Source organism: Mustela nigripes, chromosome 5, assembly GCF_022355385.1.
Source record: "Mustela nigripes isolate SB6536 chromosome 5, MUSNIG.SB6536, whole genome shotgun sequence".
Classification (NCBI taxonomy): domain Eukaryota; kingdom Metazoa; phylum Chordata; class Mammalia; order Carnivora; family Mustelidae; genus Mustela; species Mustela nigripes.
The window spans coordinates 25,044,205-25,056,897 of record NC_081561.1 but is presented as its reverse complement, the minus strand read 5'-3'; the positions used below and the strand labels follow the sequence as shown (position 1 = coordinate 25,056,897).

The following is a 12,693-nucleotide window of genomic DNA, read 5'->3' as shown; positions in this document are numbered from 1 at the left end:
AGTGAGAACAACCAACTTGCAAAATAACAAAAGGTCAAAGGATACCTCCCGTGAACATGGAAACTGATGACATGCTTTTAAAATTTTGTAATTCATTTTGCAAAGACACTTACAAACACAGAAACACTTTTGAAATGGAAATTGGAAAGATATATTTTTATCAGTACACTTTTCACATTATTCCTACTATCAGTCTGTAATTTATATAAATTATTAGCAAAGTGATTATAACCAACTGGCAGTAAATAAATATGCATTTGTTACCTTACTGACCTTTTATACTTCAGGGAACAAAGAGCTGAACCACTGATCATGAGGCAGGTGAATGAGAGCGTCCCACGGGAGTTCCTCCTCCTGGGTTTCTCAGATCGACCATGGCTGGAGCTCCCGCTCTTTGTGGTCTTCCTAATTTCCTACATCTTGACTATCTTTGGCAATTTGGCAATAATTCTTGTGTCTCATCTGGACCCCAAACTCCATACCCCCATGTACTTTTTTCTTACCAATCTGTCACTCCTGGACCTTTGCTACACCACAAGTACAGTTCCACAGATGCTGGTAAACATACGCAGCACCAGGAAGGTGATCAGTTATGGTGGCTGTGTGGCCCAGCTCTTCATTTTCCTGGCCTTGGGTTCCACCGAATGTCTTCTCTTGGCCGTCATGTCTTTCGATAGGTTTGTAGCTATTTGCCGGCCTCTGCATTACTCAGTTATCATGCACCAGAGGCTGTGCCTCCAGCTGGCAGCAGCATCCTGGTTCAGTGGCTTCGGCAACTCAGTGCTGCAGTCCACCTGGACCCTTCACATGCCGCTTTGTGGCCGTCGAGAAGTGGATCACTTCTTCTGTGAGGTCCCTGCCCTGCTCAAGTTGTCCTGTGCAGACACTACAGCCAACGAGGCGGAACTGTTCTTTATCAGTGTGCTATTTCTCTTAATACCCGTGATACTCATCCTTATATCATATGCTTTCATTGTCCAAGCAGTGTTGAGGATCCAGTCGGCCGAAGGCCGGAGAAAGGTCTTTGGCACGTGTGGCTCCCATCTGATTGTGGTGTCACTGTTTTACGGCACTGCGATCTCCATGTACCTACAACCGCCATCCCCCAGCTCCAAGGACCGGGGGAAGATGGTGTCCCTCTTCTATGGGATCATCGCACCCATGCTGAATCCCCTTATATACACCCTTAGGAATAAAGATGTAAAGGGAGCATTTAAAAGGTTGATTGTGAGGGTCTTCTTAATCAAGAAATAGGAATGCCTAAATGATAGGTCTTCTATCATTTATCTATCTAGGACTGTAACCTAGTTCGGGGTCCAAGTCCCTACTCTGCTGCGTCGAGTATACTTGGGCCCAAGCTTAAGCTTGTCAAATAAACCCTCATGTGATTGCATCGGTGTCGGCTCCTTGGTGGTCTCTCAGACACGAAAACTCAGGCATAACATATATAACTAGAATTCATTCTGGCTTCATTTAGAACCACCAACACTAAACTAACTTAGTCCAATTTTATAGAGGTACTAGACTGATATTCTTAGGGAATGTTAAATATCTCGATTTCTGAGTAGAATTTGCCCACTTCTCATAGTTTTGTATAATATGGTGCAGTAATGACTAAGACAGCAAAGCACTCTATTTGCTCCTATCTGTGGGGCGACCCTATTGGATGGGGGGCAGGTAGCATGGGCCGTGAAGAATGCACCCTGGGCAGAACAAGAGATAGAAATGTACTGCATACACTGGGAAAGAGCCCTGGGTGGGACAGCAAAGGAGAGCCCATCTGCCGCCAGGTAGTTACAGGGCAGAGTGACGGAGGCATGGGATGTATGGAACATTCCCCTTTTTGTTAACTGTGCTTCGCTGTAAGTAGCACATTGGTTAGTTAGGGTTTACGGCTATTGCAAGGTGGGCTGCTGAATGAGCCTATCTGCATTCAGCCCTGCAGTCCCTGGGCCCTTGTGCCTTGCTTAAATTGCCATTGCTCTAGCCTCTTGTCTAAAAGTGGCCTCTACACTGCCTGCTTGTAAATCCTCCCTCAAAAGGTGATTCCTAAACCCTACCACTCCAGAAGGAAGGCACTGTTGTCCCAGGAATTATACTCATTTGTCCTCCTAGAACATGCACTTACCAACAACATGTATGAACTCAGAGATGACAGGCATACTAGATTAGAAGTGACACCAAATGGGAGAAATTGACAATTCTATGGAAGTCAGAAATAAAGTTAAAAGATAGAAGCCATAAGTAAATGGATGACAATGAACATTAATTAACACAGAGGAATTCATTTTATATTCTGTACTACAGGCTACTAGAAATGGGAGTCCCATAGCATCTCATCCGGGAACATACTCTCAATTAACCATGTGATTATTGCCTTTATTGGCTTCATTAGGTGTGACAGTCCTCAGGCTGCCCTAAAGGAAAAACAGTTAACTTGTAGAGATCACAGTCTTGCAAGACCAGAGTCTCCCTTAGTTTACAAATGTCCTAGTGATTTGTGAAGAAGAGGCTTTCTTACCAATACCCTAATTTCCAGAGACCCAGAACTCCATTCCTGAAGCCCTAACATCACCCTCCCCTCCATACAACTGAGGGAGGCTGAGACAGAGGGAAATAAAAATAATTTCTTTTAAACCTGCAGCCCATTGACAAGGGCGTGGGATAGGAGGAATGTAACGTTCCTCCAGGAAGCTCCCAACTGTTTTCCTGTTAGTGCCTCATTAGAGGGGAAAAAGGCCTTGGCTTGACGATAACCAGGCCTCCGATTTCCTGAGAGTCTTCATTAGCATACAACAGTCCTTCTGGACACCCCCTTTGTCCTCACCTCGCCAACCCCCTAGTATATAATCACCACCCCTCACAACCCGGAAGCAGCAGCTCTTTCTGCCCACGGGTCCTGTCCCTGCGTTTTAATAAACCACCATTTTGCACCAAACACTCCTCAACAATTCCTTCTTGCTTGTTGGCTCTGGATCTCATCCTGCTAAACCTCACCTATATTCCAAAAAGACATCAATATTGCATTGTATAACTAAATTTTTAAAAAATAAAAGAAAATTAAAGGTTTTTAAACACAGAGAGAGGGCATTAAACAAAGAAGGGAGGATGCTGAGTAATCCAATCAGGAAATGGGCAGAGGACAAGAACAGACATTTCTGCAAAGAAGACATCCAGATGGCCAAAAATGCTCCACATCACTCGGCATCAGGGAAATACAAATCAAAACTACAATGAGATACCACCTCACACCAGTCAGAATGGCTAAAATTAACAAGTCAAGAAATGACAGATGCTGGTGAGGATGCGGAGAGAGGGGAACCCTCATACACTGTTGATGGGAATGCAAGCTGGTGCAACCACTCTGGAAAACAGCATGAAGCTTCCTCAAAAAACTGAAAATAGGGCGCCTGGGTGGCTCAGTGGGTTGAGCCGCTGCCTTCGGCTCAGGTCATGATCTCAGGGTCCTGGAATCGAGTCCCGCATTGGGCTCTTTGCTCAGCAGGGAGCCTGCTTCCCTCTCTCTCTCTCTGCCTGCCTCTCCATCTACTTGTGATTTCTCTCTGTCAAATAAATAAACAAAATCTTAAAAAAAAACAAAAACTGAAAATAGAGTTACCCTATGACCCAGCGATTGCACTACCGGGTATATATCCTAAAGATACAAACGTAGTGATCCGAAGGGGCACGTGCGCCTGAATGTTTATAGCAGCAATGTCCACAATAGCCAAACTATGGAAAGAACCTAGATGTCCATCAACAGATGAATGGATAAAGAAGATGTGGTATATATACACAATGGAATACTATGCAGCCATCAAAAGAAATGAAATCTTGCCATTTGCGACGACATGGATGGAACTAGAGGGTATTATGTTTAGCGAAATAAGTCAATTGGAGAAAGACAACTATCACATGATCTCCCTGATATTAGGAAGTGGAGATGTAATGTGGGGAGATTGGGGGGTAGGAAAAGAAAAAATGAAAGAAGGTGGGATTGGGAGGGAGACAAACCATAAAAGACTCAATCTCAAATAACAGACTGAGGGTTGCTGGGGGGACGGGGGACGGGAGAGGGTGGTGGGGATATGGACATTGGGGAGGGTATGTGCTATGATTGAGTGCTGAGAAATGTGTAAACCTGTCCATTCACAGACCTGTACCCCTGGGGATAAAAATACATTATATGTTTATTTAAAAAAAAATAAATTTAAAAAAAAAAGAAGGGAGGAATTTATTATCAGGGTATGCATTGTTTAGGCAAGGCCGCCCTTCAAAGGGTTGCTGAACGGGTCTATAGTAAATGCCTTAGTATTGACCAGGTAATCCCCTGTGGACTGGTCAAAGGTAGCATTCATGGAGGGTGAAACCACAGTTAGATTAGGGATTAAGTCTTGGTTTCCTGATTTGGGGGCTTACCTTCAGTGATGCCAGTTGGGGCCTGCTGTGGTGGTTGCTTTTTAAACAATCCAATTGGCTTTATTAAATAATTCATGCCTTGGGTGGTGTCTTACCCAGCAAGCATAGGGGAGCTGGGGGATGGTGTGAGGTGTACAAAATGGGAGGCTTTTGCAGGAGGGAGGGTGGGATAAGTAAGTTATTAGCAAAAGAAAAGAAAAGATTGTCCCAGGGAAGGTCACTTCCCTTAGGGAGAAAAACTGAGGGTTTTATCCTGCAAATTGCCTTCTTTTGCTTTGCAGTACAGGATGCAGAGGCCCAGGTGGCGGACTGACAAGGTGGTGCCAAAGAGAGAGTTCCTGCTGACTGGGTAAGGCTGCATCTCTGGGGGAAGTCAAAACTGCAGTCGGGTCAGGCAGGAAGCCAGGCAGGAAGCCCAAGGGACACTTTTGGGTCCCGTAGTTTTCTTTTCAGCAGTAAATTTGGAGGAGAGAGCTGGTACTGTTTACTGATTAGACAAGGCCTGTAAGAGAAAGAGAGGATCAAAACTAATTCCGGCTTACAGATACCCTTTCCTCAAGGCTGTGGGGGTGATGGGAAGGGGAACAGAGAACGTGCCACCCCAAAATACTCCACTGTGACACACTGGCTTTGTTTTCTTTTGTTTTTAGTTAAAGGTACTTGAGAAACAGCCAGTGCGAGAAGGGGAAGTCTCGAATGTGAAACGTACCCTCCCCCTACCAGCAGGGGAGAAGACTCCTTACCACCAGAAAGAGGGAATCTAGGACTGTTAAAAAAAGAAAACCAGAATTGAGGGACAGCAGAATAATCCACACCAAAGTAAACGGATATTGGGGGGTGGGGGTTAGAAAAAGCAGAAGCTCTAAAAACGGAGAAGGTGCCCTCTTGTAAGGACAATTCACATCGAGAAGTGCCCATTCGTAAGGCTGACTCCCTGTCCACCATACCAGGAGGAGAATGACGACTCTTAACTCACTAGAAATTGTGTGGGAGGGGGATGTGGGGGGGTGGGGGTGGGGCGCGGCGGCGCCCAGACTCGAGTCTGTGGCAGCCCTTCCGGTGCTTGGCCTGGTCACTTCCGGAACCGCCTCTGTCCCACACTCGCCCCAACGTCTTTAGCTGAAGTGGCTTGGGCCATCGTGGGGCGCGTTGCCCGTACGGCTGTCTCCTGTGGAGACATGAGAGAGTTCTTTTATTAAACCTGCTTGTTTATTCTTGTTCGTTTCTTGTATTATTGTATAATGGGGGGGGGGGTATTTTCTCCCCAACAGAGTCTCTATCAATCTGGGTAGAGAGAAAATCAGACCCGGCCCAGTGTAGCGTGTTTGCCGTCTGTCAGGTCGCCGCTTCGCAAACGCGCTGTTCTCTGTCCGGAAGATACACAGTCGCCTGCTCCGGCCGCTCGGTGGTGTCTCCTGCTTCGACGGGGCCCCCGCGTGGCTCGTTTTTCTCCTGTTCCTGTTCGCTCACCAGGCCAGGGAGGGGCGCGGCCCTTCCGTGTCTCACGGCAAGTTCTCGCTTCCGAGGGGCCACGTCCGCGGGAGTCCGGGCCCACCTGGACCTAAGGCCGCGCGGCGGAGCTGGACGGCGCCTGCGCGAGTCGCCTGACGCCGACGCCGCACGCGGGAGGGGGCAGAGCCGGGGGGGGGGGGGGGGGTGTCGGGAGTTCGCTGCCCCGGGAACCGCTGCGGGAAAGGTTAGTTCTTGGGCCTCATTCGTCGTCCGCCCGGTCCGCCGCTCTGGCCTTCGCGCCCGGCCTGTCTGACGAGCCCGCCCGGGGGTGCCCACCGCGGGCTGACACTACCCGGGAGGCGCTGGGCCGGGACCTGTGGTCGGTGTGAAGAGGCACGAGCGGAGTGACGCCCTGTGGGTGCCAGGGACGCCGCGCTGAGGGCTGCAGGCTCGCTTCCCGGCCGGCGGGTGCCTGCGGGCGTCGAGGAGCTGGCGCGGTGACCGGAGCCGGGCGGTGAGCTAAGCGCGCCGGACCTCTGCGGGGGCCACCGAGCCGGGGCGTGGATGGACGAAACAAGGGGCACGATCGCCGCGTCACACGGAACTGAATGTGTGTGAAGAAACGCACAAGCAAGAACGGGGTCGAATGTGTGTGTCCTTTTGAGGGAGGGTGTCGCTGCGTCGAGTGTTCGGGAAAGGCCTCTGGTAAGACGACCTAGAGCTTCTGAGTGAAAGACACTCCTGAGGAGAAGAGAGACTGAGGAGACGAGAGGCTGGCTTGGGCGCCGCAAGGGAGAGACACTAAACACTTGGTCTGGGCTTGCCCTCGGGGGCTTCAGAGGAATTGCGTGACTCTTCACGGTTGGAGCATGGTGAATGCAGCTGGAGTAGGAACAGATGGTGTGTGTGTGTGTGTGTGTGTGTGTGTGAGAGAGAGAGAGAGACAGGCAGCTCAAGTGTTGTGCATGATGTTAAGGAACTCGGGGTTATCTGTGCCCAGTTACACTTCAGTTACACTTGATCTCTTTGCCCCCAAGCCCTCAGGCTAAGCTGAGCCCCTAAGCACCAACTACTACAGGGGAGGCTGTGGGTCCTGGAGGGTAGGGGTGGGAATGAATGAATGAGCAGCATGGTCCTTCAGAAACTCGGTCATACTCGGTCGGTTGAGCGACTCCTTCAGCCCGGGTCACGGCCCCCCGGCAGTGGTGAGATTTTAAAGGTTGTTTAACTTCTGAGTTTGGCCCTTATGTTTGTCCTCAGACTTTGCCTACTGCCCTGAAAAAGAAACAGACTAGGAAAATCTGTGCTTCACAGGAAAATTGCAGCACACCTTTCCGTTCCGTCTGATCCTGGCCCCGTGGGAGATACTTTGCAGCTGTAAATTGTAGGCAGCCGACAGCAGTAGAGAACAGTCCGTGTCACTAGACATGCAAATTATTTGTGTCTCCTGATGGGACATGGACGCTCCCCCCCGCCCGTTCCCATCGCGGAAAAGCCAGTTGTGCTCCGTGCACGCGTTCACGTCAACATCCCTGATCTATCCATGGCATCCCTCTGAATTCTCCTCTGACCTGGTAGTAAGAGCTGATCACTTACTTCATTCATTAAGGGGCTAAAAAAATACTTCATTTTTATATTCGTAGGAGAGTTAGTTATAACTGTACCTTGGTTTGTTTGTTTTGAAATTACCCTTCTTTGAGACCTGTCTGCGCTCGCTCTGACTGCGAGGAGTTTCCGGTGCCCCCTGGATAACCATGGCAACCGAGGCCTTCCTCGCCGCCTGCCTTGCTTTTCTCCGAGGCGGCCAGCAGAGGGCGGGTGCTGGGCGCGTCACCCCCTCTCGGCCGGCCTCCGGGTCGTGGGATTGGTCACGAAAGTGAGGTTTTCCTGAAAAGTGGGGAAGAAGGGGCATTACAAGGTTCTAGCCGGTAAGAGCAGACAACGAGATAAAGAAAGAAAGGTAAAGTGTGTGAGCAGTAGCGAGAAAATCAGCGGGCTCGACGTTTTCTAGCTCCAGCGTAAACCCTTAGGTACCAGGCATTGGTGGTTCAGTGGTAGAATTCTCGCCTGCCACGCGGGAGGCCCGGGTTCGATTCCCGGCCAATGCAAGGCTTTTTCCTTCCAATCCTTTCATCATTTTGAAACGACCCCCGTGTAGTAGTAGGATTCCTTCCACTTTCGGTTTCTGAGGCAGCTCATCCATGGGAGACGAGACGCAGAGTCCCTTCTGCTGCGGTCTGTGTAGCAGGCTGGCGACCGCTGTTTCCCCGACTGGAACATCAGATTTTCCGCTTTCAGAATACGTGGAGTCTGTGTGCTCTGGACTCCTCTTTTGTTGGAAGCCTGGGTAACACTGGTATGTAGACTTTGGAGAAAAAAAATATATATATATTTCTTTGGATAAAGGTCGCAGCCTTTGGAGGAAACTGTAAAAGGATTACCGAGGGGAGCTTGTGTGTGCCTAGCAGAGTGGCGCAGCGGAAGCGTGCTGGGCCCATAACCCAGAGGTCGATGGATCGAAACCATCCTCTGCTAAGTGGCTAACCTTTTTCACTTTCTTTTTTAGCCCCCACCCGGCTCGCCCTCCGCCCTCCCCCCCTCCCGCCACATTGGATACATTTACAACACAGCTTTAAAATCCTATCTTCCGTCGGTCTCTAACTGAAGCTTTAGTAACTTTTGGACGAAAATAACCCACTAATCAGAAGTCTCTAACAAGCAATGTCAGGTGCCCTCTGTCGGGAGCAGAGAATTGATTTTAACCCATCAGCTTGGCTGCCGGGTTGTAAACAAGACTGTAAGTTTAGAGATCAAAAGAACCAAATACCCCAGGGATTCACCCAGTTTGGAAAATTTAAAATTTAAAATAGCAACTTTCCTAACAGTGTCCGTCACCTCCGCATCCAGGCTCTGTTTTCCTCCTCAGCACTTACCACTACCTGGTAGACAGTATCTTTTATACTATATATTCCCCACCCCCGTGAGCTTAAATTCACAAGAGAAGAGGTTTTTGTTGTTTGGTTGGTTTATTGTTTGTTTTTGTTGTTTGTTTGTTTTGGTCTGTTTTGCCACTGGGGGCACTGTGATATCTAGAACACTACCTGGCCCATCTTAGGTGCTGGTGATTTGGTAAATATGTCAAAAACTGCAATTTCTAATGCAGCAAACACCAGTATTGGACAGTTTACTCCATCTTCTTTTACATTTTAAAAAATTATTGGAATAATACAAAAATGACTACACAAAATTGATCTATTATTTAACATAATGATTTAGTCACTAGAAACCTAATTTTTAAAGAAAAAGAAAAGCACACAGAAACTGAAGTACTCTTTTAAACATCAGCTCCAATCCTAGTTTTCTTTCTCAGGGCAACTCTACATGAATTTGATGTGCATCTCTCCCCTTTATGTTGTTAATAATTTTTATTTGCAAGGAGCGGCATTTGCAGCTAGGATGAGTGGTGGGTAGAACTGGAGCCTCCTGATTCCCCAGTCTTCATCCTCACTTGGGGTCCTCACCTGGTGACTTTGGATCAAAGTCCTGTATGGATGCTGGCTACTGAGATTTCCAAACCACAGAATTTCAGAGAGAGGCCCGGAAGCTCCTTGCGTGAGTGGCCATTTGATGAGCTTCGGAGGAAGACAAGACTGAGACCAGCTCACTTTTCCCCACCTTCCTTTCCACATTCCTCACCTGGAATCATTGGTACCTTATTATTATCTACAACTTACATTCTATCTCTGTCAGCTCATAAAATAGCCTAAAAATGATTTAAAGGCGATCAAAGACGTGCCCCTCCACAGATCCCAAAACCTGGAGGCTACCTCGTGGCCCCACAGGCACCAGTGAGAGGCTGCACTCCTATCCCCTTCGTCCACTTGCAATTTGCGGGTGATCTGTTCCGACAGCTCACACCTCTTAATAATCCCCTCTTCCCTTTTTACTGCTCCATGTCAATGTTTCATTCTCAGGCCTGCTTTTATCGGTAGGTACCAGGTCGTGGAATGCCAGCACTTAGCCTTCTAAACACCTTTTCTAGTGCAGGAGAGAGAAATCCCTTCTCAGCAGCCGCAGAGAGAGAAAGCTTGTAGGGCTTCATCAAGCGGACCTTGCCACTGATCTTTCTGATGAAGGATTTGCAAAGATGTCGAATGACTTCAGATTGTGACTATGACCTCTGAAAGTCACATTTAAATTCTAAGTCTGCAGATGGTTGTCTTTTCTATTTATTTATTTATTTAAATTTAAATTTGGCCTAGGGAACATACAGTTCAATATTGGTTTCTGGTGTCTTTCTCTTTAAAAATGTGTTGCCCTGGTCATAAGATACTGACTGGAACCCCCTTTTTTTCCTTCAAGACCTTTACCTTCGTGATATTTCTTTGTTCAATCAGAAGACAATTTGGTTCTTACTTCCTTCATGTGCGTGAAAGTAAAGTAAAAAAAATAACATAAAATCAGTGCTTTACTGGATAGTTGATTTAGACATAATGTGACAGTCTATGTCTCATTTAAATAGACAGTAGAACATAAAGGGCTAAAAGAGAAAGACATGGGGGGGGGGGGTTCCGGAAGCAAGGATGGGCCATTTGCAGAAGGGAGTCATAGTAGGAAGGGAAGATTCTTGATTCTTGTGGCCTCTACAGTCTCTATCCTTTCCTTCATGATGAGACAGGAGAGACGGGGACAGTCACCAAAAGAAAATGGAGAAAATGTTGAGTCTGGACCAAAAAAAGTAGGTAGAGGAGAATACTGCACAGTAGGACAAACATCACATGATTTAGAGGAACGGGCTTACTTATCCAGGTAACTATTAAATCCACAATACTCCCAGTGCCTTTCACCACTTATTTTTCATTACTGTAATAGCTTAAAGAATTTTAAAATTTTTCTTTTAGCTCACTTCTTATCCATTTACTTAAATGGCACAAAGTAGCTGGTGGATACCTAATGGGTACATGACTGGTCTCTACCCAGAGCTGTCAAGTGAACAGATTCTTTCCAGGGTAGGATTTGAGAAGGTGGAGAGGTCTAGGCATGGGCCCTGTGCTTTGGTGGCAGGGGAAGGACATGGGACAGCTTGTCATGGACACAGAAATCTCCCTTAATGCCTAGAGACCTCCAACTGGAGCTTAAGCTTGCTTCTCCCTCTCCCACTCCCCATGCTTGTGTTCCATCTCTTGCTGTCTCTCTGTCAAATAAAATCTTTAAAATAAACCTCTGGTTTGGAGGACAGCACAGCCGTCTCTTTAGCTGTAACTTAAGCTAAGTGTAGATATTTTATGAAGGACAGAATAGAAGATGAGAGCAAAGCATGGAAAATGGCTTTACGTGCTTTATGAAGGGTGTTCTCTCAAAATTCACATATTTGAGCCATAACCCCAGTGCAGCTGTATTTGGATACACGAGCTTTGAGAGGTAGTGAGGGTTATATGAAGTCACAAGGAGGGTCCTAATCCAACAGGACTACGTTCTTACAAGAAAAGGGAGAGACTTGAGAGGTGTGCAAATAGAGAAAGGCCACATGAGGACTCAGGTGCATGCACAGGAGGGAAGCCAAGCCAGCTCACACCTTGATCTTGGACTTGTAGCCCCAGAACCCTGAGAAAATAAGTGTGTTTAAACCACCCAAATAAATGGTATTTTGTTGTGGCAACACCCGAAAAGAATGCAAGCATTTTAATAGGATGTTTAAACTTGGTTAGTCAGAGGTGTCAGAGGACTAAGAAACATTTGGAAAGAAAAATTCTACCTGCAAAAAGAGCAAGAGCCAGACTTTATTATTTAAAAGGGCATAGGACCTACAAAATAACCAAGGCCACCAAGTTCATACTGACCTGTTCTGTAAAGAAAGTGCAGCTTCCTTACGTGTAACCATATTCCTAAATCCTGACGTATGTCTTCAAAGAGCAGCCCACCAGAATCATGGGTGTTCTGTCAGATGTTTAGGTTTACAGGAAATACTAAAGTATTTCTATTTTGAGGACTAGAAGTAGAGAACGGGCTTTTGTTTTGTTTTTGTTTCAGGTTGCTGAGTTGTTTGTTCGTTTTTCATCTTTGACCACAAGTCAGTCCTCAGCACTTCCGCGTGCGCTTTCTGGTTCTCCCGCTCTGTCATGTGCACGTTGGACTGTTGGAGAAACTTAAATCCAGTGGTTAAAGGGTGACAGAAATAGTAATTCTACCGAGACTCACGGTTGTCCTTGGGAAGTTGAATTTAGGAAGAAAGCATTTCAGTTGCGTCTGGAAAAGAGCAAGGCCTTGGAGCTCTGCCTCCGCTCTCGGCCACAAGATGGCAGCAGAGGGCAGCGCGTCCTAACCCGCAGGTGAGGGTCTCCCGAGGGAAAATTCAATGTTGGAAAGAGCAAAGAAAGAGGGGATAAGGATGCGGAGTTCAGGAACACGATGAAATTAGGGAACTCCTCTCCAATTACGGTAGCTTATGGGCGAAGTCGGCCGCCAACCCGCAAGGCCTTAGGACAGGAGCTTCACTATAGTGTAACCTAAGGCGAAATTCCGGCTTTTGCCTCCTTGCAAAGGGCTTCAAAGAACCCACAATAGATTAGCAAGATAGTGAGAGCCTAGGTGCTTACCCAGCTTCTTCCTTTTCTTCCCACCGGTCTCCTCCCAACCTAGCTCCCGACACTTCTAAAAAGACAGCTAGACGGCAGGCAAAGTGCGCCAGCTCTTTTCTCGGAGGGTGGATGGCTCTGAAAAGAGCCTTTGGGGTTGAATGACCGGACGCTTACTTGGCAAGCTCACTTGGAGCTGGTGTACTTGGTGACGGCCTTGGTGCCCTCGGACACGGCGTGCTTGGCC

General features: G+C 47.5%; 1 protein-coding gene and 2 non-coding genes across 3 annotated transcripts; all 3 read left to right on the top strand.

Moving 5' to 3' along the window:
- The first annotated feature begins 312 nt into the window (after positions 1–312).
- On the top strand, positions 313–1,254 carry LOC132017702 (olfactory receptor 2B2). The gene has a single exon (XM_059399669.1). The coding sequence runs from the start codon at positions 313–315 to the stop codon at positions 1,252–1,254; it is 942 nt and encodes a 313-aa protein (XP_059255652.1).
- Positions 1,255–7,908: 6,654 nt separating this feature from the next.
- Positions 7,909–7,979, top strand: TRNAG-GCC (transfer RNA glycine (anticodon GCC)). Its single transcript has one exon. It is a non-coding gene; the product is annotated as a tRNA-Gly (tRNA).
- Positions 7,980–8,334: 355 nt separating this feature from the next.
- TRNAM-CAU (transfer RNA methionine (anticodon CAU)) lies at positions 8,335–8,406 on the top strand. Its single transcript has one exon. It is a non-coding gene; the product is annotated as a tRNA-Met (tRNA).
- Positions 8,407–12,693: the final 4,287 nt, after the last annotated feature.